The sequence below is a fragment of the Suillus plorans genome (assembly GCF_016647745.1).
Source record: "Suillus plorans strain S12 chromosome Unknown HD556scaffold_13, whole genome shotgun sequence".
Lineage (NCBI taxonomy): Eukaryota > Fungi > Basidiomycota > Agaricomycetes > Boletales > Suillaceae > Suillus > Suillus plorans.
Genome location: NW_024537397.1, coordinates 404,386 through 428,079, shown reverse-complemented (window position 1 = coordinate 428,079; position 23,694 = coordinate 404,386). Strand labels below are relative to the sequence as shown.

General features: G+C 47.6%; 5 protein-coding genes across 5 annotated transcripts; 2 read left to right on the top strand and 3 right to left on the bottom strand.

Moving 5' to 3' along the window:
* Window positions 1-401: 401 nt before the first annotated feature.
* HD556DRAFT_1440263 (cytochrome P450) lies at window positions 402-3,543 on the top strand (the record flags this gene model as incomplete). The annotated part of the gene is made up of 15 exons (XM_041306087.1): window positions 402-547; window positions 607-703; window positions 758-894; window positions 943-1,068; window positions 1,123-1,372; window positions 1,422-1,544; window positions 1,591-1,693; window positions 1,747-1,833; window positions 1,894-1,975; window positions 2,032-2,154; window positions 2,210-2,404; window positions 2,464-2,493; window positions 2,548-2,920; window positions 2,951-3,111; window positions 3,168-3,543. 15 exons carry the CDS (start codon window positions 402-404, stop codon window positions 3,541-3,543), a joined length of 2,409 nt encoding a protein of 802 aa, XP_041163244.1.
* Window positions 3,544-7,187: 3,644 nt separating this feature from the next.
* On the top strand, window positions 7,188-11,110 carry HD556DRAFT_1462108 (glycoside hydrolase family 55 protein; the record flags this gene model as incomplete). The annotated part of the gene is made up of 21 exons (XM_041308270.1): window positions 7,188-7,444; window positions 7,492-7,545; window positions 7,603-7,635; window positions 7,685-7,800; window positions 7,855-7,915; window positions 7,965-8,135; window positions 8,190-8,206; window positions 8,258-8,275; window positions 8,325-8,396; window positions 8,456-8,479; window positions 8,527-8,564; window positions 8,614-8,658; window positions 8,708-9,139; window positions 9,191-9,419; window positions 9,468-9,556; window positions 9,688-9,780; window positions 9,833-9,953; window positions 10,055-10,131; window positions 10,181-10,316; window positions 10,371-10,396; window positions 10,455-11,110. The coding sequence occupies 21 exons, from the start codon at window positions 7,188-7,190 to the stop codon at window positions 10,650-10,652; spliced, it is 2,307 nt and encodes a 768-aa protein (XP_041163243.1). The 3' UTR covers window positions 10,653-11,110.
* Window positions 10,659-17,194, bottom strand: HD556DRAFT_1351249 (kinase-like domain-containing protein). The gene is made up of 30 exons (XM_041302380.1): window positions 16,921-17,194; window positions 16,772-16,860; window positions 16,573-16,717; window positions 16,401-16,508; window positions 16,084-16,351; window positions 15,917-16,030; window positions 15,660-15,868; window positions 15,538-15,601; window positions 15,318-15,492; window positions 15,118-15,260; window positions 14,906-15,064; window positions 14,734-14,855; window positions 14,620-14,683; window positions 14,108-14,562; window positions 14,027-14,056; window positions 13,882-13,971; window positions 13,797-13,833; window positions 13,727-13,747; window positions 13,578-13,673; window positions 13,440-13,531; window positions 13,263-13,392; window positions 13,092-13,214; window positions 12,678-13,041; window positions 12,447-12,622; window positions 12,237-12,398; window positions 11,945-12,188; window positions 11,553-11,897; window positions 11,411-11,499; window positions 11,152-11,361; window positions 10,659-11,103 (listed from the first exon to the last, which is right to left on the bottom strand). The coding sequence occupies exons 1-30, from the start codon at window positions 17,017-17,019 to the stop codon at window positions 10,823-10,825; spliced, it is 4,704 nt and encodes a 1,567-aa protein (XP_041163242.1). The 5' UTR covers window positions 17,020-17,194; the 3' UTR covers window positions 10,659-10,822.
* Window positions 17,195-18,586: 1,392 nt separating this feature from the next.
* On the bottom strand, window positions 18,587-20,085 carry HD556DRAFT_1440260 (uncharacterized protein; the record flags this gene model as incomplete). Its single annotated transcript, XM_041306086.1, has 9 exons — window positions 18,587-18,798; window positions 18,849-18,872; window positions 18,924-19,137; window positions 19,199-19,207; window positions 19,269-19,339; window positions 19,394-19,575; window positions 19,628-19,688; window positions 19,737-19,824; window positions 19,882-20,085. The coding sequence occupies 9 exons, from the start codon at window positions 20,083-20,085 to the stop codon at window positions 18,587-18,589; spliced, it is 1,065 nt and encodes a 354-aa protein (XP_041163241.1).
* Window positions 20,086-22,025: 1,940 nt separating this feature from the next.
* On the bottom strand, window positions 22,026-23,669 carry HD556DRAFT_1440259 (uncharacterized protein; the record flags this gene model as incomplete). Its single annotated transcript, XM_041306085.1, has 2 exons — window positions 22,026-22,164; window positions 23,029-23,669. 2 exons carry the CDS (start codon window positions 23,667-23,669, stop codon window positions 22,026-22,028), a joined length of 780 nt encoding a protein of 259 aa, XP_041163240.1.
* Between the last annotated feature and the right edge of the window lie 25 nt (window positions 23,670-23,694).

Genomic DNA, 23,694 nt, shown 5'->3' with positions numbered 1-23,694 from the left:
CGCTTTGGCACTTTCGCTTCCGAGTCGACCTCCATTATAGTGTTTTGTAAACCTTTGATAGTCGACGGTCCTGTGGCACGACCAATCCAATGGGTCATAGAGAACGACATAAAGATAATCTTTGGATGGAGTTGATATGTTTTGGCATTCGCGTATCCGCTACTAATCACCAGGGTAATCATTAGGTTCCTACTATACTATAAGAAGACCGCAGTACACCACATCCGATTGATCGGTGGAGGTGTTGAACTTGTCTTTGTACAAGTCAGTGCAATCATGCATTGTAATCTCACCGTACCCATCGCCCATCACAGCAAGTCACTGCTCTGTCACTCTGGAGTACTTAACGTGTTGCAAAGTGGTGGGGTGTTATGACTATCAGGAACCCCGACCATTCAACAATGGCGATTATCATTATCATTGCATGCCTTATCGTCTTAGCCAGCGTCTGGATTGTGAAACAACGATATCAGGCCGCAAGGTGGTTGCCCTTGCCGCCTGGACCGCCTGGACATTGGCTATTAGGAAATACGATGCCGAAGTCATAGTAAGTCTTTGTCAAGGGACATCAGCATGATCTCTATCTAACACCTCACCGTGACGCAGTGCACCGTTTCAATTCGCGAGATGGACAGAACAATACGGACCTGTGTTCTCGCTCAAACAAGGCCATAGGATTTTCGTGATTATAGGACGTCATCAGGTAAGCGTCAAGCAATTTATCGTTTAGCCAGGTACGAAGTGAGCCTCGTCATAGGCTGCGATGGATATCATGGAAAAAGAAGGAGCAAATCTTGCCGACCGCCCGCGTGCTATTGCAGCGCAAGAGACATTATCTGATGGGTTGAGAGTGGTCCTTGCGGGCAGTGGTGAGAGATTGCGCCGGCTGCGCAGGTACACATCTTGTTTCTACAAGGTGCGATCAGACTAAATGTAAAGCAGGGTCTTGCATGCAGGCTTGCAACCCAAGGTTGCGGAGACCTACGAGCCCATCCAGACCAGTCATGCGAAGAATCTGGTTCTGGATATCTTAAATGATCCAAAGAACCACCAAGGTCATGCCATGCGGTACGAACACTTGCTCTTACTTGCGCGCTACAGGTAGTAATCCGAGCATTTTAGTTATTCAGCTTCTGTGGTCATGTCCTTCACCTATGGAAAAATTACTCCGACTTCATATACGGATCCTGAAATCGTTGCCGTCAATCAGTCTCTTGTGCGTTTTGGTCAAGCTATGAAGCCAGGAGCATACCTTGTGGATACGTATCCAATCCTGCGTTTCGTCCCAGGGTACTTGAGTCAGTTGAAGGCATGGCACCAAGATGATCTGGCTCTTTTTAACGGGCAGTTGGACGCGGTGCGAAGACAGATGGTTCGTGATTTTTTTGTCGTGACAAATATCCTCGCTCACCAGTGTGAAGCGTGAGGGGATTGCGAGGCCATCATTTGCGAAGTTCATTTTAGAGCACCAGAAACAGTATCAGTTCGAAGACAAGGAACTGGGATACATTGCAGGAGGAATGTTTGGGGCCGGTTCTGATACAGTAAGTTCTTACATTTCATCGCGTCTCAACTTGACAACTGTTATAGACTGCGTCCGCAATCACAATTACGCTCATGGCTGCTACCACTCACGCAGATGAACAGGCTCGTGTACAAGAAGAACTCGATAAAGTCGTGGGGCGTACGCGGCGTAGGTTATTCCTTTTCTTTACTTATTTGCTGACTGAGATAGCTCCTGATTAGTGCCGACGTTTGCTGATCAGGAAATGCTGCCGCAGGTTACTGCGTTCATGCTCGAGAGTCTCAGGTGGAGACCTGTTAACCTTGGAGGTACGTCTTGTGATTTGAGTGGTAATGACACGATAAATGAACGATAACCCTGCACTACAGGCTTTGGGCATCGTGCGACTAAGGACATAATTTGGAGAAACTACCTCATTCCGGCAGGTGCGACTGTTATTGGCAACCATTGGTCAGTAGGCAATCATTTTCGTCCTCTGACCTTTACGTCTGACGCTGGTGTTTCAGGGCTATCGCAAATGATCCTGAGGTTTTCCCAGAACCGCACAAGTTTAATCCTCAGCGTTGGATCGACGATGCAGGTCGTGTGCGCGATGATCTCAGGTTTTTCGCTTTTGGTTTTGGCCGCCGGTGAGTGACATCGTTCGTGTCTCGACTCGTTCTCATACCCTATTTGAAATATAAGAGTTTGTCCCGGTCAGCATGTCGCGAATCGGTCCCTCTTTATCACCACGGCTCTTATTCTCTGGGCTTTTCGCCTTTCTGAGAATCCTGCAGCGAAGATTGATACGTTTGCTTTCTCGGATACTGCAAACATATATGCTGCTCCGTTCGAGATATGTTTGCAGAAGAGGATCAATGAGAATGTGATCAGGGAACTGTGCGCACCGGGGGAGTAAAGGCGTATATCTAGGAACTAATTTCATACGAATTTCATAGTACATACCATACTACAGTCAACATTAATGTGTACACGCCTTTGTGCGTGGGAATCTATCTAGGATCTTGTATCTGTATCTGTAGCGGCGGCTTCAAACAGCTTCAAACCTATACGCAAAACACTGTATTATCCGCATTCGACATGGGCAAACTGAACATCGCTCATCATAAATCATACCACCCCTACCGCCGGGATAACATCGAACGCGTACGGAGAGATGAAGAGGAAGCTGCGCAAAAGGAGGCCGAGGCCGAGGGAAGGGTGGTGCTGGCTGATGCAGAGGCTCGGTTGGACCTCCTCCGAGAGCGTGCAGGACTTGGGAAAGGAAAGGGAAAGAAGAAAGAGGACGATATGAAGGTTATAGAGGATGCTAAGGCCTCCATCATTGCCAGGGATTCGAATCAAGGTCATATCAATCTATTCGAGGATTTAGAACAGGTTGATTTGTCCCTGACGGTTTGTGCGCATATACTGATACGGTGCTAGCAAGAAACGATTACTTCAATACGAGCAACGAAGAAAACCGCACAGCTGGAGACTGAGAAGGGCGTGCCACTGGCTCCCAGTGCTAAGGACCTCAACCCATGGTACAGCGAGCGCGATAAGGGAAAGGAACATCAGGAGGATGATAAGAGCAAACGCTTAAGGTACGCAGTTTATACTGTTCCAGCCTTACATAGATGACTTCCCTTTAATATCTCAGATTGCGGGATCTTGCTTCAAAAACTATGAATGACCCTCTCACAGCTATCACGCATCAGCTTGCATCGAGCTCTTCGTCGAATAATTCTTCCCCTGTCCCTCGGCCGTCGTGGAATCGTTCCAAATATCGCACCCCACCTGATTCAAATGATAAGATGAAACCGCCTCCCCCACCCTCGGATGCAACGACCATGCGCCTTACACGTGAATCGTCAGAACGCGAACGCGCGCTGGCATTGATTCGGCGCAAGCAGCGTGAAATGAGAGGCAGCGAGACGCCGAGTACTGTGCATGGTGGCCAGGATGAAGGGTATGGGGACGTATTTAACCGGCGAGAAGTCGAAGAAGCGCATTCATATCGACGAAGGCGGTGGTAAGTACATTCCTTGTTCATGAGACCTATTTATTGCGTTGTATGTTCTACATCCCACGGCGGCGCTACTACGGGTTGTTCTATCGATGGTTTAGGTATTTGGCTCGTTCCTGGAGATGCTAACTGGTGTCTGGTGTTGTTTTGACTTGCCCTGTCATTTGGCCAATCAGCGAAAGACTCGGTTTTTTTGCTTGCAAGAAAGAAGTTTGATGATTACGGTGAGCTTACTGCGCCGATAGTGTTATAATTTTTAAACGGGTGTTCGGACGTGCTCTCCTCTCGTCACGAAACCTATCTGTCGACGAATTCAAAGATAAAATTCCAGACACTCTACCTGGTGACTACGCTGAGTATAGATACGCTGAATGAATGCTAAAAGCAAGTTGCTATTCAAGCTCGAACATCTTAAAAGAAGCAGACCACGCACCCATTGACGCGCAGACTGAGCAAACACCGGAGTACTCAGCAATGCTTACTCCGCCCGGAATCAACTGGATTTCAAAATAAATTGCGCATGCGCTATTCAATGCGACCTCCCGGTCGAGAAGGGAATGGTGAGCAATGCCCGACTACGAACAACAGCTCTACATGTCGTCGACCCGTCGAAGTCTAGCTACTCAACAATTTCGAGAACCACTACATTCCACGTCTCACGTGTTCTTTTCATCCTTACCTCCAATTGGACAGTGAATCGCAAATAATTTCCTTTGTGACTAGCTTACGCGACTAATTTCAATAGCTCCCAAGGCCCAAGGTCTCACTATCTCACAGTTCTCGATCTCAGAACAGATCCTTTTGCTCAGAGTTATAACATATCGGACATGCGACCGCGGCTGCAGACGCAGACCAATGTGGTAAGGAATTCTCAAAGCAATTACCACTTATTCTTCTCGTCAGCGTAGTACCTCTTTACACCCATTCTTTGACCCCTTCCGCCCACCGCTTTTCACACAGTAGTTATGATTTTACGCATCTATGGCACTTCTTGATCGTTCTCTACACATGGCATTACTCGAAATCGCTGTTCGTTTGTGCCCGCCCACCCGGCGGCGACTTGATCCTTCAGCGTCCGGCCCGAGCTACTAGCAGCTACCGCTCAACCTCACGACGCCTTCGCACTCGATCCGTTCCATCTCATTGCAACAGTCGAAGTTGGAGTGAAAGACATGCGATTCTGCCATTTGAAACGATGGTTCTGCCAGTTCTGCCAGCAGAACTACCCTCAAAATATCTTTGCCTGCAACACTACATGATATAACTATGTGACGGTAACTTGGCGCCTCACACCAGGGCAGCCATATATACAACATGAGGCGGTTGTCCTTCATACATATGCATCTTATAACCAATTCATAGCTGGTTATGGCGTTCGACGTGCCCCAAATTGTGGATTAATACTTGTGCGTTCAGAAGGGATTACAGATCCCTGCTGGCGCAACAGTCTACGGCTGTCATTGGTGCGATCGTTCATCCGTCCTCCTTGACTTATCGGGTGACTATTGCACATCACAGGTCTATTTCTCATGATGCAACTGCTTTTCCTGACCCCAAAAACTTTGACCCCCAGAGATGGGTTGAACCCTGCGGGCGCATTCGTCCTGATCTCAAGTCTTTCCCATTCGGCTTTGGCAGGCGGTCAGTTGTCTGTTCGAGTCAGTGATATTGGACTAACAGATAAATCAGTGTTTGTCCAGGACAGTATCTCGCAAGTGATTCTATCTTGATCACTCTTGCGTGTTTGTTCTGGGCTTTTCGAATCTTGGAACCCAAGGATGCGCCCATAGACAGGTGGGCATTCAAAGACAATGTTGTTGCACACCCGCAACCGTTTTCGGTCATGTTTTTCCCAAGGTGGGATGTGGGGCATTTGGAAGAAATCGTGGGGCAATCCTAGTCACGCACTATGATAACCTTTTGAGACTATGTATTGTCAGACGCGTCCACTATGATCCATTCCGTTCGTAGTAGCTTGGTCCGGAAAGCGATGGTAAATCAATAGTGCAATACATCAAAGCAGGCGAATGTCCTCCTTGACTGGTCAACAAACAACGGATGCGGTATAGACAACACCATTCTGCACCCCAAGTGCCTGCCATTGGACACCTTCGTCGATCGGCCTGCACTTTCTGCTTATAAGATATTACTCTGCATTCCGGTCGGAACTAACGAGTCGATACAACAGCAATTCTGTGACCCTGTAAAGTGACACAGTGCTAGTGGGTGTTGTCTCATACTACACTTACACCAGTTCCATGCAGCCCCCTGCTGGCAGAAGGTGGTTGATGTTCAACGTTCAATGCTGCTGAAGATATGTCGGCATCCACCCAATCCCGTGCAGTCCCGGGGATTGTGAGACAGCTTCCTGATTTCAATAAAGACCAGTCAGAAGACGGCTCGTGGCTCGTCCAATATCAACTGCAAGATGCTCACTACTTGAAGTGCATGCGCGATGCCAAAGCCGAGTGGGCCGGTGTCCGGATAACGGAAAGGCTGAAAAGAGTTATTGCTGCAGCCAAGACACTTGGATCTCTGCAAAGATCAATTCTCAGGGGGGCAGTATTAGAAGGAACGAAGGTCTTTCTTCAATAGGTCTGACAAGTTAGGAGAGACTCAGGGACAAATCTCGTGTGCACTGGCAACCTCGCGATGCTGCAAGGCAAGCGTCTGTAAGATTACTCATATATTACTATTCCCACATGGCACAGATGAGCTGACTAGTTCGGTCAATTGCCAGGAGGCCCTGACTAAATCCGGAATCATCATGGTGGTAAGAGTTCTGGGCACTCACTCATCAAAAGACGCTGTCTTAGTTGCATCGACTTTCTCAAGGTATCATGTTCATCTGGCAAATGAATGAGCATCAAATGCAAGAGCGGGCAGCCTTGGGCACTCGCGGAATGATGAGCACCATGCCTCTTCAGAGTGAATGACTATCCAGGCCCACCAGGGTCCAGGGAACGAATTGTGGTTTCTACTAGGAAAGATTTTTCCTGTTGCGGGACCGCGGAGTTTTAAAAAGTAACCTCGACATTACCTTTTTGGTCTTGCACGTCGAGCAGCTTTAGCAACGAGTGAAGCACACTCTTGCCCTTTTCTCTGTTATCAGGTGCACGACTTACTTGTGGATGGCCCGAAAGGTTTCAACTACGCTATACCCGGTTGCACCACGGATTTGATAGCCGAATTATCCGGACGAGCTGATGTTGTACTTGAAGTAAGAATGCAAGTCTAGGACTCTAGCAATCTGCTGGTTACCGTGTGCTAAATCGTTCAACGTCTCCCGTGGTAATGATGATGAGCTAGGTTGCGCTAGGTGAGCCCATTCTGAACGTACTAAAATGCATATTCCATGTGTTAGTAGGAATCACTTACATGGACGAATTGTAGTTCCGTGGCACCTCGTGGTACACCTGCTCCAAGCCTTGCTGTCATACTGCGGATTCCCCAAAATGAAAGCGCGCCGTTCGGAATTGTATGTCATGAGTTGTTCTTGACTTCATACCTCTCCTGTCGGCTCTTGAGGTACTGCTAATCAAGAGGTTGCCCAATTCCGCTAATCGTCCACTTCATTGCCCTCAGCAATATAAAAGGGTGTTGTGTTGTGTCCACTTTCCTCATTACCTTCGATTTTATCACCCGAAGGAAGCAATGTCGCATTATTCAAAGTCTCTCCTGTTGAGTTCACTGTTAGCGTTATTTACTCTTGTCTCAGGGTTGGGCAGATCCTGCTCAACACCGTTGGGTAGTGGAACAGCGGCTCCAAGTGATCCGTATTGGCTTCAGACTATCAAGCATCAAGGAACTTCGGCTTTCAACTCGGACCCCAGTTCTTACCAGGTTTTCAGGAATGTCAAGGATTTTGGAGCCAAGGGCGATGGTATCACCGACGATACTGCTGCTATCAAGCATGTTATTTTTCTTTACCCAAAACATTAACTTACTCATATCCCAGTTCGGCCATGTCCTCCGGTGGACGTTGCGGCGGCGGATCTTGTGATTCTTCCACGTCAGTGCAGAGCGTCACTGATTCTCTGCGAATACATTAACCGATTGTGGCATTCAGTGTTACTCCTGCCATCGTGTATTTCCCTACGGGGTAGGTCTGTTTGCTCATGTCACGAGATTGCCTGCTGACCATCGGGCAGGACTTACCTCGTCTCCTCGGCGATTGACACGTACTATTACACACAGATTATTGGGGATGCAAAGAAACCTCCAACCCTCCTTGCCAACTCGTCTTTCAAAGGATTTGCAGTGATCGGTACATTATCCGTCATTCTCAATGTAGACGCCACCTTACGGGAATTTTACCCAGATGCTGATCCTTACATTCCCGATGGTTGGGGTGCTCAATGGTTCACTAATCAGAACAACTTGTGCGCTATTTTTTCTGCGAACTGTGTAGCATAGCTCATGAACGTCTAGTTATCGTTCCGTTCGCAACTTGATAATCGACCTCAGGCAAATCCCTGCATCAACTTCTGCAATTGGTTTGCACTGGCAGGTTTCGCAGGGCACTTCGCTCATCAATATCGTGGTCGAGATGTCCACCGCTTCTAATAACAACCACCAAGGTATGTTCATGGAGAATGGGAGGTGAGAGACTCGCTTTCTTATCTCAGATCTTAATTCTCAACCTATCACTATCAGTGGCGGTTTCATGGGAGGTGAGCATTTTGAATCTGTTTTGATACAAAAATAAGAAATTTGCATGACAGACATGATATTCAACGGAGGTAAATCCATGTGATTGCTTTTGTTATTCTTTTTGTAACATTCCGCCAGGAAAGTACGGTATTCAAGTTGGTAACCAACAATTTACGGTTCGTAATCTGACCGTCAACAATGCCGCAACAGGTTTGTCCTCTCGTCTATCAATATGTCATGATACTCTAAATACCCATATCGATTGACAGCTGTCTCTGGCATCTGGAATTGGGGTAATGATCAGCTTATTGAAATCTATGCAGTTCTCATGTTCTTCCAGGATTCACGTTTCAAGGAGTCACGATCAACAATTGCAAAGTATGTGTTAAACTTGTAAATATTACCAGTGAGAATTGACAGATCACAGATCGGCTTTGATTTGGCGACCGGTGGAACGTCAGCAAGCAATCAGGTTCGCCTTCACGAGTGTTTGAATTTGCAAATAGCTAAATACTATCTAGACCGTCGGTTCAGAGGCTATCATCGATGCAGTTGTGACTAATACCACCATTTTCGTTCGCTCTTCGGTAGCGAGTAATGGTCAACTGGCCGGCTCCCTCGTTCTCAACAACATCAAGCTGAGAAATGTTCCCACCGCAGTTGGTGTTGCAGGTGGAACCACAGTTCTTGCTGGTGGTACGACGACAATCGCTTCCTGGGGTCAAGGAAATGTGTATTCCGGAACCAGTGGGTCCAAGACATTTACACAGGGAAACATCGTCTCTGCAAATAAGCCCTCCGTACTTTTGGATAGCGCTGGACGAATCTTCGGAAAGGCTCATCCTCAGTACGCGAACTATGCTGTCAGTCAATTCATCAGCATCAAGAGCCAGGGTGCAAAAGGCGACGGCCACACAGATGACACTACCGCTATTCAAAACGCCCTTGATGAGGTGTGGTTTGTTACTTTGCCCTATTGAAATCAAGTTGACAACTCTTATCAGTACGCTGGATGCAAGATCATCTTTTTCGATGCCGGGACGTATTATGTGACCGATACCATCACCATCCCCGCTGGAGCTCAGATCGTCGGCGAAGCCTGGTCAGTCATCATGGCTGGTGGGAGTGCTTTCAGCGATCAGAACAACCCACGTGTGGTTATTCGAGCAGGCGCAGCAAATTCTCAAGGTGTCCTGGAGATAAGCGATATGGTCTTCACCACTGCAGGCCCTAGTACGTGTGGAAATAGTCTACCTTGTTCCTGAACCTGATTTCTCACAGCTTCCGGTGCCATCATGATCGAGTGGAACGTGCATGATCCATCTGGTCAGCAAGCAGCGGCAGGAATGTGGGACAGCCATATTAGGTTGGTTTTGGTTCTCTCGTGGATGCGGGATGCGCTAACGATAATGGTACAGGTTGGGTGGAGGTAAATCTTTCGAGATTTGTTAATAGGAAACGTTCTAACTTTTCCTTGTTAGCTGCCGGGACAAACATGCAGTATTCACAATGTCCCTCAGACTCTGTCAATAGCGCCTGTCAAGCTGCTTTCCTTGGGATACATTTGACTTCTGGATCGAGTGCATACCTTGAGGTACGAGGATTAGAAGCCCCAAAAACTTCTCTAATTTGATATTTTCGCATAGGGCACATGGGTCTGGACCGCCGACCACGACCTTGATGATTCCAACTCCTCTAAAATCTCGATCTTTACTGGTCGCGGGATTCTTTCCGAGTCTCATGGCCCAGTTTGGCTTATTGGCACATGTGCGTGGCTTTTGTGACTCTGGTGACCTCACCCTGACAACTTGACCTAGGTTGTGAGTGATCACCAAGCTGGGACATTGTCGCAATACTTATCAAAGCAGCTGAACACGCTGCGCTGTACCAGTATAGCCTAGTGAACGCTCAGAACCACTATATTGGCTTTGCCCAGACTGAAACGGTATGAACTGATCTTCCTACCAGGTTCATTCTATCTGATGCCGCTCAAGCCATATTACCAACCCTCTCCGGCTGCTCCAGCACCTTATAGCACTGTCTCGGCCTACAGTGACCCTACCTTTTCGAGTTCGATCGACATGGCCTGGGGAATGTATATTCAGTCATCGAAAGACATCATCATATTTGGTATTTACTCTACCTTTGTCTCTTCTTGCACGCCATTAATAATCACACGTACAGGAGCGGGCTTCTATAGTTTCTTTCGGGTGAGTGGACTGCGCTATCCGATCTTTTGTTGCTCGTCCGAATTGACTATTCGTTCAGAACTATAGCCAGGACTGTTTGACCACTAACACTTGCCAACCGCAAATTTTCAACGTCGATTCCGCGTCAAATGTCACTGCATACAGTGTGTCAACCATAGGTACTACGTACCAGCTCAGCGTGTCACAGGATGGGGTCATCCGCTCTAGCGATAATGCCGATGGGTTCCAAGAGACTTTCACAGCTTGGAGCAAGTAGGAAGGATTAATTGAATCCGGCAGTGCTAAATTTGAATACATCGTACGAGAAGTCTGTGGTTCCAGTAATACAAGTCCCTGCGCGAGAGAATACGAATTCATGACTACAAAAAAAATTGAGTAGACGGTGGGCATCATGTAAAGTAAGGTAAACAAGTTCTGGGAAATTGGCTAGTTGAGAGTAAGAATTTGCATGCGCTCCTCTCGTGTGGCATACAACAGCAAATAAGGGAATCCTTCAGCTCTTCGCTTAGCAGCTGCTTCGCGAATTTGCTGAGCGTACGTCATGTAAATAGTAGGCATGGAGGCTGTAATTCCCTTCCAGGTCTCTTCATCGGTGATCCAGGAGGCATTCTTCACCAGGGTATCAAAGACCGCATTCGGAACATCAACAGCAAGCATCGGCAATCCATTTTGTGCTGCCGTTTTAAGATGCTCGGCCCTTTCGTACGCTAAACAAACGTCAGTCGACTTGAAATTACATCTGTAATTGGCATTACCTCGATCGAGAAGGATTTGTTTGACATGCTTTTTCTGCTTCTTCGTATCGACGGGTAGAATGAGTTGTACTTCAGGGGCAGATGCGTCCTTGGATGGTGCAGGAATCGTGAGAGTGTCAGGGTAGGCAGATGAGCCTGAGGTAGCCAAGTCTACGCGTTTCTGCTCAGCAATCTGGTGTTGAAGCCAGCCGACAAGATCTTGGCGTGAAACTGCCCTTCGATGAGCCTCGGAACATGGAAAAGTTCAAAAAATCCAAACCTTCATAAATCGTGCCCTTCAAGATGCTTTTCACTTTGAAAGCGGGCTGCTCGCGACGCACGGTGCGGGGTCGAGGATAAATGGCAAATCTTATGCCAGACATCAGTGTATATGTTTCAGGTAATTCTGGTTTTGAACTTACAATATTCCTTCGCGTGAGCATGAGTCGACGTGACTTTCATGTTCATATTCCAGGAGATTGGCATCGTACATGATATCGGCGCTGATGTTATTTTGCCATAGTAAAGAAGCAACCTCCAAACGGTCCTGCAAGTAGCCTGTCTGATATGAAAGGACGTAAACGTCGCATCTCCGAGGGCTCCAGAAACCGAATGACCGCTGTTCCTTAACGAGTGCTTTGACAGAGGTGCTCTGGAAGGCCGCTAAGGCCATCGCGATCTTCTCGAGAGCGATTTGTACGGCGAATGCACAGATAGGATCCGTCCTAGGTTTCGGATTGGAATACTGAGCGATGAGATTGTCGTATCTGTTATGGATGTCAAATAACATCAATTTCAATATTGGATTTCATACCGTCCGGCTGCAGCGAGAACATCCAGCCGCCTAGTTCGTCTGACGACTTCGATACGCACTCCTTCCTTGAAATGCATGTGATGAGCGCCCCACATCAACGGATGGAAGAAGACAGGAGCCGAGAAGCCCCCAGATGTGGCAAATTGAATCGTTTGCCTGATTTCCTCTACAGCGGGCTTCATGACCGTAACAAGGGTGGGCGAAACCTTCTCAAGTTTGGATAGGAGAGTGTCGATGTCCTCATCTATTCCAGCAATTAGCTCATGCACATTGACGCCTGTTTTCAAATCACCTATTTCAGCAAGGGCTTCTAATTCATCCGTCGTACTCCTCAAGAGGCCTTTCTTCAACAGAGATACTCGCTTTTGTGGAGCAGTAGACTTCGACTGATTGATGATTTCTATCACCGAAGAACGGAGCTCCTCCGGAATACGATTCAAAGCAAGATCCGCGACTAGTTTTATGTCAGTGAAAGTCAGGAAAATACAAAAAAACTTCATACTCTTAGAATGGGAGATATGGATCTCGTAGTTCTGAGCAAGGTTTGGGAAACTGTTCAAGCAATTGCTGAGAAGAATGAGAAACTCCGCTCCAGCGGCCATCAGCCCATGCTTGGTATCGGGAGTGATGATGTCAAGAACCGCTGCCTTTGTAGCCTTTGGATGTCCTGGGGCGGAGCTGTGGATAGAACCCTCGTTAAAAACACGTTTTGAAGAAGCTTGGAGAGACTCACTTTGGCCGATAGATATTCGTGATATGGAATCGCTTGATTCTTCGCAGGCCGGCTCGTGCAGCCAACCGAGCGAAAGGTACTAGCGCGTTGTTTGGCAAGCAAACCATTTCTCCATGACGATCAATAAGGGTAGCATGATTCTGGCTCTCTTCGGGATTGGATAACGGTAGCAAAAGCGGAGGTTCCATGTCAACTGCGCCATGAAGTCGGAAGATGGCTGCGATTCGGTCCTCAACGATGTCGTTCAGGTACGCGTGCTCGGGAATTTCAGCTTCGATGTCGTACAAATAGCTTCGAGCCTGATTTACAGGCTGATTAAACAAGGCAGACAACACGCCCTGGTGGTACGGAGAGTCCGGTTTAGCTGCCGTTTGCGCATAAGCATCATCGTTCTTTGCATGGATATATACATACTCATCATCCGCAGAGCTCCTTTGAAGTATTCATCCTCTACTCTGGGAGGGAGAAGAGAGCTCTGTGAGAGTTCCAGTGCAGTTGGGCGCTCGGCGGGGTCATGACGAAGGAGCGCAGAAATAACTGCAATGATTCAGCGCATTAGACTACTGTTAATCGATTGGAACCAACTTTGTTTTTGACTAGAACGGTGAGGCTCCCAATCTCGAGGGAAGTATACCTCCTGCTTCCTTAGATCTTCGAGCACGGCTATACGCTCCGCTCCCGTGGAGAAAAGAAAGTTCATCTCGAAGAAAACAATCTAAGAAGAATTAGGCTATGTTCGACGGGTTCTCAAACCTTGCTCACCCCCAAACTGTACATGTCGGCTTTGTTGTGATTGCGAGGTCCTCGTTTTCTAGACTGGACTTCGGGAGCGATGTACAACTTAGTTCCGACCTCTGTTCAGCGTCAGCGATAACCATTGTTGAACGATTTGAGACAAACCGAGTGTTAGCTCAGAGTCTGAATGGACGACAGACGGTGATAGATCTGAGGGGTCAACAGCAGCTAAACTCGACGTGGCCAAACCAAAGTCTCCGACTGGTCGTCACAACGTCAAATACAGCACTCAAGAGCACAAATATAGTACTTGCCTTTGCAGTCCCCTTTCCCATCTGAGTGAAGGGTGAGCGTGTTGGAACAGATAGTAAGAGTAGTGCATACCAATGAAGATATTCGTGAGCTTGATATCTCGGTGAAGCTGTCATGACGTGAGAACAGACAGAAAATCGAGTGAGACTCCACATACAATACCCATGCTACCCATGTGCACCAAGGCATCGAGGATTTGATAAAACAACCGCCAAGCCTCTTCTTCAGACAAACCCTCTGCCACTCGCTGGACGATGATTATTCAATCGATTCATGTAAAATATGGGTAACGAATGTCGCACCTCTTTCAAAGTCTGACGCTCAACAAATTCCTGATTGAAGAGATAAATTCAGTGAAGACGCCAATGGTGTATAGATCTTACCATCTGTATGTACAACGTTCGGGGCTGGATAGGATCTTTCGGAGTATCTTCGTCTGTGGTGTACTCCGAGGAAAAGAGATTTCCGAAATCTCCATCGCTGTCATCGTCTTCTTCATCCTCTTCGTGGTTATCATTCTTGATCTCGGGTCGTGTGAAATGGATGCTCGGAAAAGACGTCTTATTGGACCCATAATCGTCCAACTCTTCCAATTTTACCTTGAATGGATCGGATGTCTCGCTCTCGTATGCTTTGGGCACGTTGGTCATGGGACCCTCAGTCCAAGAATCAGATCCAGTGTCAGAATTTGAAGACATTCTGCTTGAATTTGACTCGTTGAATTCAACCCACGTCGTGTAATATCGGACGATGAAGCGATGCGACAGCCGACTTAAAGCGTTCACTTCGCGGAACAGCTTGTTGTCGTCCTTATCTGATCGTAGGCGAATCTTTTTGACTATACGTCGGCGCAAAGTCTATCAGATATTCGTTTCTTGAATTTGAAACCACATACCTGCATAGATGCGATTATCAATCTTGTTTCGAGCCTTGACCACAGATCCAAAGGCGCCCCTGCCCTGGATACTAGTGTAAGCGAGGGAACAGGGGATCATATACATTAACGTACCAAGAGTTCGAGCTCCTCCCAATCCTCCTTCCAACGACTGGCCGGAGCTGTGCGCTGAGGAACTCGGAAGTAGTCGTTCTCTGGAGAACCAAAGTATCCATTGGGTCTCGGAGTCCTGAGATCTGGGGAAATAGGTGAGATGAAAGACACGGAAATGAACTATCAGTGTTACCGTTGCTAACTACTGGAATTGTTGTGGGAATTCCAATTCGTCGTGGACATTGGAGAGGCACTGCTGATGCCAGTTCCGCTAAAAGGCTCAAGCAGGAAACTTTCTTCGCATGCATCAACATATTCAGTGCGCATGTTTGGAGAGTAGGAGAAAGAGCCGCTGAAAAGCGAAATAAGCTCTAGCACAACAAAGTGTGACAGAACATGGATTACCAGCTTTCACAGCTTCATTAGGATCACTAAACTGCCTCATGACGTCTCTTCCATTGACCATTTGCATGAAGATTACTCCAACGCTGTGTATATCGCGTCCCCGAGTGTATGATAGAACTGACTCAATGACATCTTTGGATAACCTGTAATGGTCGTTCAGATGATGAAAATCCCTTATGTACCATCCCCACATCACTTACCAAGGTGTAGGACGTATATACTCTTCCTCGTTCACGTTTGATATGCCGTTGCCAAACGGATTAGACTTATGGTAGTCCTTCAAGCGTGCATGAAACCCAACTTTCCCTATCCTGACCATCTTGGCGTGCGTTCTGTTCTCTCTCGTAGCAAGATAAATGCAAGAAATGTCAAGACCTAGAACGATATGAGTTTCTGTGCGGGTCAAGACACGGGTCGTACCTCTGTGAATTATATCTGCTGAATGGACCGCATTCAGGGCAGACAGAATCTGACCAAGATATTCCTATAAGAGTCAAAGTATTTCAATGCTACGATGATGTTAAAGAGATTTTATGACAAACTGATGCGCGATCTTCTCGAAGACGTTCACAATCCTCAAGAACGTCTTGCAATGTTAATGCAGGTCTTTGTTCGGAGAGAATAGTCAAGCGCGGTGGAGCGGCAGAGTAAGGAAAGTGCAGTTTGACAGCAAGAGTACTTAGAAGGTTTGGGTGCTGGATATTGATCAGCTTCTGGATCTCAGCTTCTGCTGCGAGTAACTTTTTCTTTCCTGAAGAAAATAAGCCAGCTGCCTTGGAATGAGGCGCGTCTATCTGACCTTGAGTAGTTGTGTAGTAGTCCGAGTTAAAGCTGATCGTGTGAACCTCGAGCGGCAGTGTTGCATTCACGTCGTCACACAACGGATCTGCAATGTATGTAATACCAAGACACTCTTCCTCGACGAGGTAAATATTCCAGACAATACAGATATGAAAGGAAACTGACCTTTCCGCGGATGAAACATCTTGACGGCATTAAAACGTACTCCCCTGAATTCGATTTCGTTTGGAAAGGACTCTGTGAGGGTGTCTCCTGAAGAGGGAACTTCAGTAGCATCAGACTGCGCCCTTCGCCGAGCTGCCTTATACTGCATCTCCTTGGCAAGCATATGTCTCTGCGCATCAGCCTGAATCTGTTCTTGAAGTTCTTCAGCACGTTGAGCTGCTAACTCGAACTCCCTTTCGGCCTCTTCCTCCTCTCGTCGCTTTCGTTCCTGATCCAGATCTCAATACATTTCAGTGAGACGATAATGGGGATCGTACCTTTTCTTCTTCCAAGGCACGCTTCGTCATCTCAGTAGCAAGAGAGCCGGAGGATTCAATGGCGGGATGGACATGATCAGCTAGCCACTCTTGAGCCGACGTGATGATCTAGTCGCAACAAAACACGCCATGAGTGGCACGAACATGGCTTAGACTGTGGATATATGCGCACCTGAAAGACCATTTCAGATCCCCGGAGCATCTGAGCCTCAGAATAAATGGCCTTCTGAAGAGTTATCTCATGATCATGGTTGATACCGCGAGGCTTCTGTATAGTGAATACCGGAGTTGCAAGGGTGGGATATGTTTTAGGTAGTCTAACAAGACGTTTGTTAGAACAGAAATATATACGAGCACCAGGATTGTCTGACTTGATATGCAAATGGAAGTAGACCTTGGAGGCGTGGATTGGATCGGGGTGTGTGACTTTGACGATGAATTCGGGCAATCTGGTGGCTCCCTAGACATGCACATACACATACACATTTACGAACTAGCTCAATAAGACGAACAGACAGACCTTCCAAGCCTTGGGGGGTGGGGGCTCAAAGAAATCTGTATCATAAATGGATTTTAATGCTGTGATTTCGAGTTGTTGGAGTTCTTCAGTTGTTTCCATTGTGATCAATATGGATGAAAGGCAAGAACGCGTGGCGCGTGGGTAATGCTAGATGTGTATGAGGGTCCTGTGGACCTCAGCACTCAAGCAATCATGACCAAAACTCTGTGCTGGAAAGGCGTGGTGATAAAAGCGGTCTAAAAACAGAAATTGATTGATGTAATATGGCTCATGGCCGACTCATGTAGAGTCACTTACGGCTGTTTGGCTTTGTCTGTCAACGGCTTCTAATCCTAACAGGCGTCAACAAACATCTACCTAGGCCACGGTTCTAAAATCAGCACGATCTTTTGCAACTTGACATTTTGAGGACCAATCCAAACTGGCAACATACGCAAATATAGGTGTTCAGACATTGGAATTTGAAGAGGTCAGAAGGACCATGATCGCATGTTCGTCCGACCTCTTCAAATTCCGAAGGCACTAACTGTAATCAACGACTCGGAGAGCAACGACGCGAATGCCACGAACAAGTGGTTTGTTCTTGGTGCGCAAGTGTGTCATTCTGTTTCCTGCTGTGAGCTTGTATATATGATACGAGCATAAATGTGAGCCTTGTCTGTATACATAGACTCGGTACCATCAACGTACAGACTAAAACTCTCCGACGATCTCTGTTCTTCAAAAGGCATATACCTAAAATAATCCGGCGCCCATCATTCTGCAAACATGAAAATTATATCTTTAACCTGTTTCAGAGTGTAACAGGCCATTTTCTCCAGGACATCCGAGAAGTGCATCCAGGAATGAGCTGGAACTAGCTATCCCGGGCGAGGGACAATCATTCATCCAACCGGCTCAATTCGGACAGAAAGGTTCGCATAGATCTGGCCAGAGTGCTAAATGCTTGAAGCCTGAAATTCTATCATGAGCGAGCCTCGCATAGACTCGGCTCGTGCAAATCAATAATTTACAAGGACTGATACATTTAAACTACAGTTACTGGTGTTAATGCTTCCACAAGTGCATACTCCCGTACCTTTGGGCCTTTCAGACGGTTAGATGGACATACGTTGGGTATGTTGACGTTAGATGACGATTTACCTTTTAGACATCGCATTACCTTATTGTTCTAAGCTTATCGCTATCGACACCACATGCAGCGCACTCGTCTTCCTGTTTCTTGCTTCTTGGCCATACGAGCCCTCCGCTAACTTTTTCGCCGGTTCATTACCTAAGCTCACTTTATCTTTCGTATATAGCTCGTATCGGCCTGTAGCACACCTCAGTATTTTTCTACGCATACTGAGGTGTATGTCTTCTCACTCGTGTACCCTAGCGTCTCTCCCCGCTGGTTCTCCTAGCGCGTATACGGTATAGATCAACAACAGCCCGGAAAATGCGACGTGAGACCGACAACTTATAAATGCGCAATGTAATACCGTTACAAAACGCACTTATAAGTTGTCGGTAATTCGAACTGCTCGTCTCAGTGCCAAACCCCTTTAGCCTACCCACCGCCTGTGCTTCACATGCATCTACTAGTATTGATCGTGTAGAAACTTTCATTCTCTTGTTCATCCATGACGCTACATACAACTTGTCTCGGGTTCTTGTATAGAATGCATTACCATCCCTTTGCTTCATAGTCTGCCAGCGTGTCCCTCGTCATCTCTGCTATAGTTCGGTACTTCAGCCCCAGGATTCGCGCAGCTTTCGTGGTGTCGTACTGAAGGAAGTGCACTGTGGAGGGGTGTCCAGTACCAGCACCAGGGTTACCCTTCGGCAGACCACCTGTTGCGAGTTTCGGTGGCGGCGAGATTGTATTAGCAACGTCAACTACAAGATACCATGTGAGTGATAGAACAGCAGCAACGGAGAGCACCTACTGAAATCCTGCCATTTCCAAAGTCCTGGAGAAAGGTAAGTGCCCGATCATTGTTGGATGGACGGAGCTATCGTACCTGCACTAACGATGATTCGTTCGCCACCTGCAGCTTCCTTCTCGAGCGAGATGACATGCGCTTCCGCAAGGTCACGCACATCGATCCAGGTTGTACCGAAGGAAGCAAGGAACTCGTTTGTTGCTCCGCTGGAGTTTGGATGGGCGACATAGTTGTAGAACAATTTTGAGGACGTGCCCAATCCGGATGGTGCTGTGGCTTCATTGATAGCGGGCTATTGTGGAAGAAGTAGGTTAACTAGGGGAAAGCCAACGAGAAGCATGTCTATGACATACCCCAAAGACCTATCATTGAGAAATGGGTGAGTTCGTCTTGGTTAAACTTCCTGACATTGAAGAAACTCACATAAGGTGGGTTAAGGACAGTGAGATCCCAGCCGACACTAGCTTTATGTTTGTTCCAGAACTCCCAGGCCGCTGTAAGAACATGAGAATCGCCAGTCCACGATGAGCATGTTTGATATCCCGTACCTTTCTCAGCGAGAGTCTTCGAAGCACGATACTTCATCATATTAGGCGCTTCGCGACCTTTTTCTTTCAGAATTTCCAGACATTGCTCGTTCCAGTTCAGTTCGGAGAAAGTGGATGGCGTTGTCGTGTCCCGCAGGACTGCAGCTCCCGATGAAGTGATCACGATACGCTTGACGGATTGGCTGACGCGATATCAATTACCAGTACATCTTCAGACGACGACGAAGCACCTACCCATACTTGAGAGCGCTCTTCAGCATGCCAACTGTACCATTAACTGCGGGAATGATAAGTTCTAACAACAGGTAAATAAAAATCAGGGCATTAATTCGTGACAATGTACCATCTGGGTCATCTGCATTCATGTGAAAAGGAGAGGCTGTATGCTCAATAGCATCAACGCCTTTAACTGCCTCGTCAAAGGCTCCATCCTATTTAAAATACATCACCGTAAGGTCCCGCGCGATCACTTTCTTGAGTATGAGCACCTTTGTGATATCTTCAACGACGACGACCTCATGCTTATCACCATACGAGCTGAATAGTTGCCTGAGGTGTACTGCTTTTTCCTCAGACCGGACTGTTCCACGGACAGAGTACCCTTTCTCGAGAAGGGTGCGGACAACCCAAACCGCGATATAGCCGTTCGCGCCAGAGACGAGAACCTTGCATGGAAGTTGTACAGTTGGCATGATGAAGTGTTTGGGGAGGGGAAAAGATAAGGTTGCTTATGACTGCTCTATCCTTATTAATATCTGCCGGAAGTTTAGCGGAAGTCGAGTTTCCGGATAATCGATAACCTTTCATGTGACGCTTGATCATCCGACTCGGATTAATCAGATTTCTAGTGCATTTAACGTTTAAATCAACATTAATATTCCCAGCTGGCCGCGTCCCGCACTTCAGGTGCGTGCATGAGTTACAGTTTTCTCAGCACACACATGCAAACAGGTTGGGTGACGAGCGGAGGAGGGTGTCGAAGGAAGAGTGGAGGGAACCCGGAAGACGCAATTCGGATGTAAGCGCAAGCTCGAGTCAACACCTCAAAACAGACATTATCGGTACCAAATATTGTCTACTTGAGTATTTCCCCTTTTCTCGCAGAGTCAAGTACTACCCCACAGGACAGCCCATAGAGTTGTCATGGAGTACCGCGTCGCTTTGTTTGTTGCTGTATATAAAGATAGAATCTCTCTCAGCACATGCGGCGGCCCCGTCTCAGATCTCATCAAGCTCGTCGCGGTAAATAGGTCAAATTTCAAATTTTAAACCTGACCGTGGCAATGTTTGACCACCAGACGGGCCGACTCAGCCGAGTCGCTTGGTAGCTCGACCTTTCTGTCTCGCGGCTCAGTTTATTTACAGGTACGTATTCTGCAGTTACCCGGAAGATTGAGCACGGTCGGGGTGGACTGACAACTTCATCTAACTCCTCCCAGGATCAATTGCTGAAGGCTCAACCTGGAGATGGGTGGTGGTATTGATTTTCCACCAACCATTCATTGCTGACGCGGCTGTGAAAATCCTTGCATTGGGGCCGTTTGGACTGCAAGAAAGTGAGTGATATTTCGTTCCATTTAGCTTATGACGCCCCCGTCTTGTTGGAAAGGAAAGCAAAGGTTTATGTTCATGTCCAGAACAGAAATGGGGTATTGGAAAGCCGGAATCCAGATTACGTAGAACCTCTCAAGGGCTTCGTTCGTCATTCAATATTCAATATTCAACGTTGATGTCGTATAGCTTTGGCTTGGTGAGCTATATTTGATCCATCTCGAGTCGTTTGATGGTTACTAAATGCGCATCATCGACTCCGACGATAGTGGCAAGGCGGTTCAAATGGACGGACAGAGCGACGAGCTAACAGTACGCCGCGGCGGCCCGTGAATTTCGTCACGATGCGGTAGGAACGTCTTGCAGCTTTTGTCGTTCCTAAACACGGGGATGTCATTATCTAGAACGTTGGAGCACAACCCGTGTGGCTTAGTCTGTGAGCACCCTCGTTCTTGAAGCAATATTCTTTCACTTGCGAATTTGTTCAGTGCTCGTGTAGTCCAATCTCCCTGAATCATCAATCAGGTTGTCGTAAAAACCAGACACGACCTCCTGTGCGACCTAGGCCTGATGTTGAATCTTGATTACATAACAACGTCCATCAAGGCACACTTACTCCTACTACCTTAGGCTTAACCATCAATGCATCACCAGCCTTACCTAGTGTACATGTCCCATTGTCTTGGACTGCGCATATGGAGACCATGTGACATCTATTTCAGACACTGAAAAGAATGTCTTAAATATCCTTCACGCCGTAGGCCACTCGTGCCAAAATACCAGCCCTCACTGGCACGAAAATAATACCACATCCCAAAGCTCATATATACACACGTGATACGTCACTGAAAGGTCCTACAACCCCTCTCCATACTTGGCCTCGACGACGCCTCGTCTCCAAACCGTGGCTTGAAGTGCGCAGCGAAGCGTTTTAGGTGCACAATCACACCATCCACAAAGCCCGATTGGTCAATAGGATTCTCCGGGTCCTGTGTAATCTTGAACGACCACAAAAGGTGATGAAGATCGAGCGATTCGCAATGTGTCGCCCTGGGCAGATTCTACTGCACAACGTGGTTTATCAGGAAAAGGTATACCTGCGTCGAAAACCGTATGAAGGGAACTTGAGCTCGAGGTCTTTCACGGATTTTTCGTCGAGCCATCTCTCGGGATAAAACTTGTCAGGGTTGGGATAGACGTTCGGGTCGCGCGAGATAGCCCTGTCAAAGCATGATCAGCGCGCAGACGTGCCATCAGCTGTTTTGCTCACCGGATCTCTACTACTTCCGACAGAGTGCTTGATCACAGGCTGGAGTGCCACAAAGCCCATACTTCCGGATATTTCATTCTGACGGTGCTGTTCCTCTAATGACGCTTCAACAGGGCATCGCCCTTGTGGGAGCAGGTATTATCTTAAATTATCACTGCATGCAGCTTGACATCGTCGACTGCTTTACGCCTCACCACTTTTGATGCTTTTTCCATGTGTTCGACCACACCTACCTAACGCCTTTCGTAGTCAGCGCTGGCCGCCATCCGTTTTCATTAGCTGGCTTCGGCTTTCTGTCATCTGCTCCAACGATATACAACGCACTGAGATTCAAAATTGCGATCAAGTGTCCGCTCTTGTTCCTTTTCCTGTCGCCGCTATTGATTGTACCTGCAGACCCTGAATTATGGGGAACGAATCCGGAACCGCAGTCGATATGCGCAGCGAACCTAACCGCGTGCGGCTTTATGATAATCAAACAAACGGTCCGTATGCTTATCGTGTGTATCATATTTCCTCCATTCCAGAACCATGCCCTACTATAGAACTACAGTGTCTTGAATGATGTATATGCTAAACCATTGTCCAGATTGCGATGTAAGCCAAAGTAGTTCGCAATAGTGCATGGACCACCCTAGTACAAAATGAGGCAAAATGTGGGTAATTAATGATTAAGGTTGAATTATAGATATCATAGGATAACGGATAGCATGTGTGGTGCTCAAACATCGGTGCGCCTTTCTGCGGAATTCACTTCCTAAGCTATCGTGATGCTCCGGTGCTCTTCCCCTCGCCCTGGACTGGGGCGGCCTACGGCCGCTTGCTTGCCCGCTTATTCATGGCATCCGTCAGCGAAGAAAAGACAGGGACCGAGAAGCGGCGCGCCTTCGTGCCGGATGCACGAGGGCCAAGCAAGGACATACTCCGCATGATGCTCTTCCTCTTTAATTTCTTTTCCGTGTCAGGGACGTCCTCTCTGAGAGGTTTTGCTTGCTCAGGCGTTTCCACTGCTGCCGCGGAGGGCTTGTACGAGACCTGGCCCATGTCAATGACATTTACAGGCTTCACAGGACGTGAGGGGGTGGCACAATCTGCGAACGATATGCGTCGTGTATGCGCAGCCTCATTGGCAGATGGGTAGAGCTGCAGAATTGAAGTTGGAAACCCGGGCTTTGAAACAACGTTGACAAGGGTTTCCGTGCTGTTGTTTCCTATGAAAATGACTGGCTCCAGGGGTGTCTGTGGGGTGGAAGACGCGGGCAAAGGTTCCGGTGATTGGGAAATGGTAGGAAGTGTTGAGCGGGATGTTGGAGACTCTGGCTTGAGCTGGATTGCGGCCGTAGTGGTCTTGCACTCCAAAGGTGTTTCAAGGACGAAGCCCTCTGGGATGAGAGGCGCTTTTCTCGCATTGCGAGTAAAATAAAAGATGTCGGAGAACGAGATCCAGGAGGACATGGTAGTGGCTGGCATGTAAGTCTCT

Coding starts and splice junctions, on each gene's coding strand:
- HD556DRAFT_1351249 (XM_041302380.1), bottom strand. CDS start 17,019: ATGGAAACAACTGAAGAACTCCAACAACTCGAAATCACAGCATTAAAA. Junction 14,684..14,733: donor GGGAGGAGCTCGAACTCTTG/GTACGTTAATGT, acceptor ACTAGTATCCAG/GGCAGGGGCGCCTTTGGATC. Junction 11,500..11,552: donor TGCTCACGCGAAGGAATATT/GTAAGTTCAAAA, acceptor GTCTGGCATAAG/ATTTGCCATTTATCCTCGAC.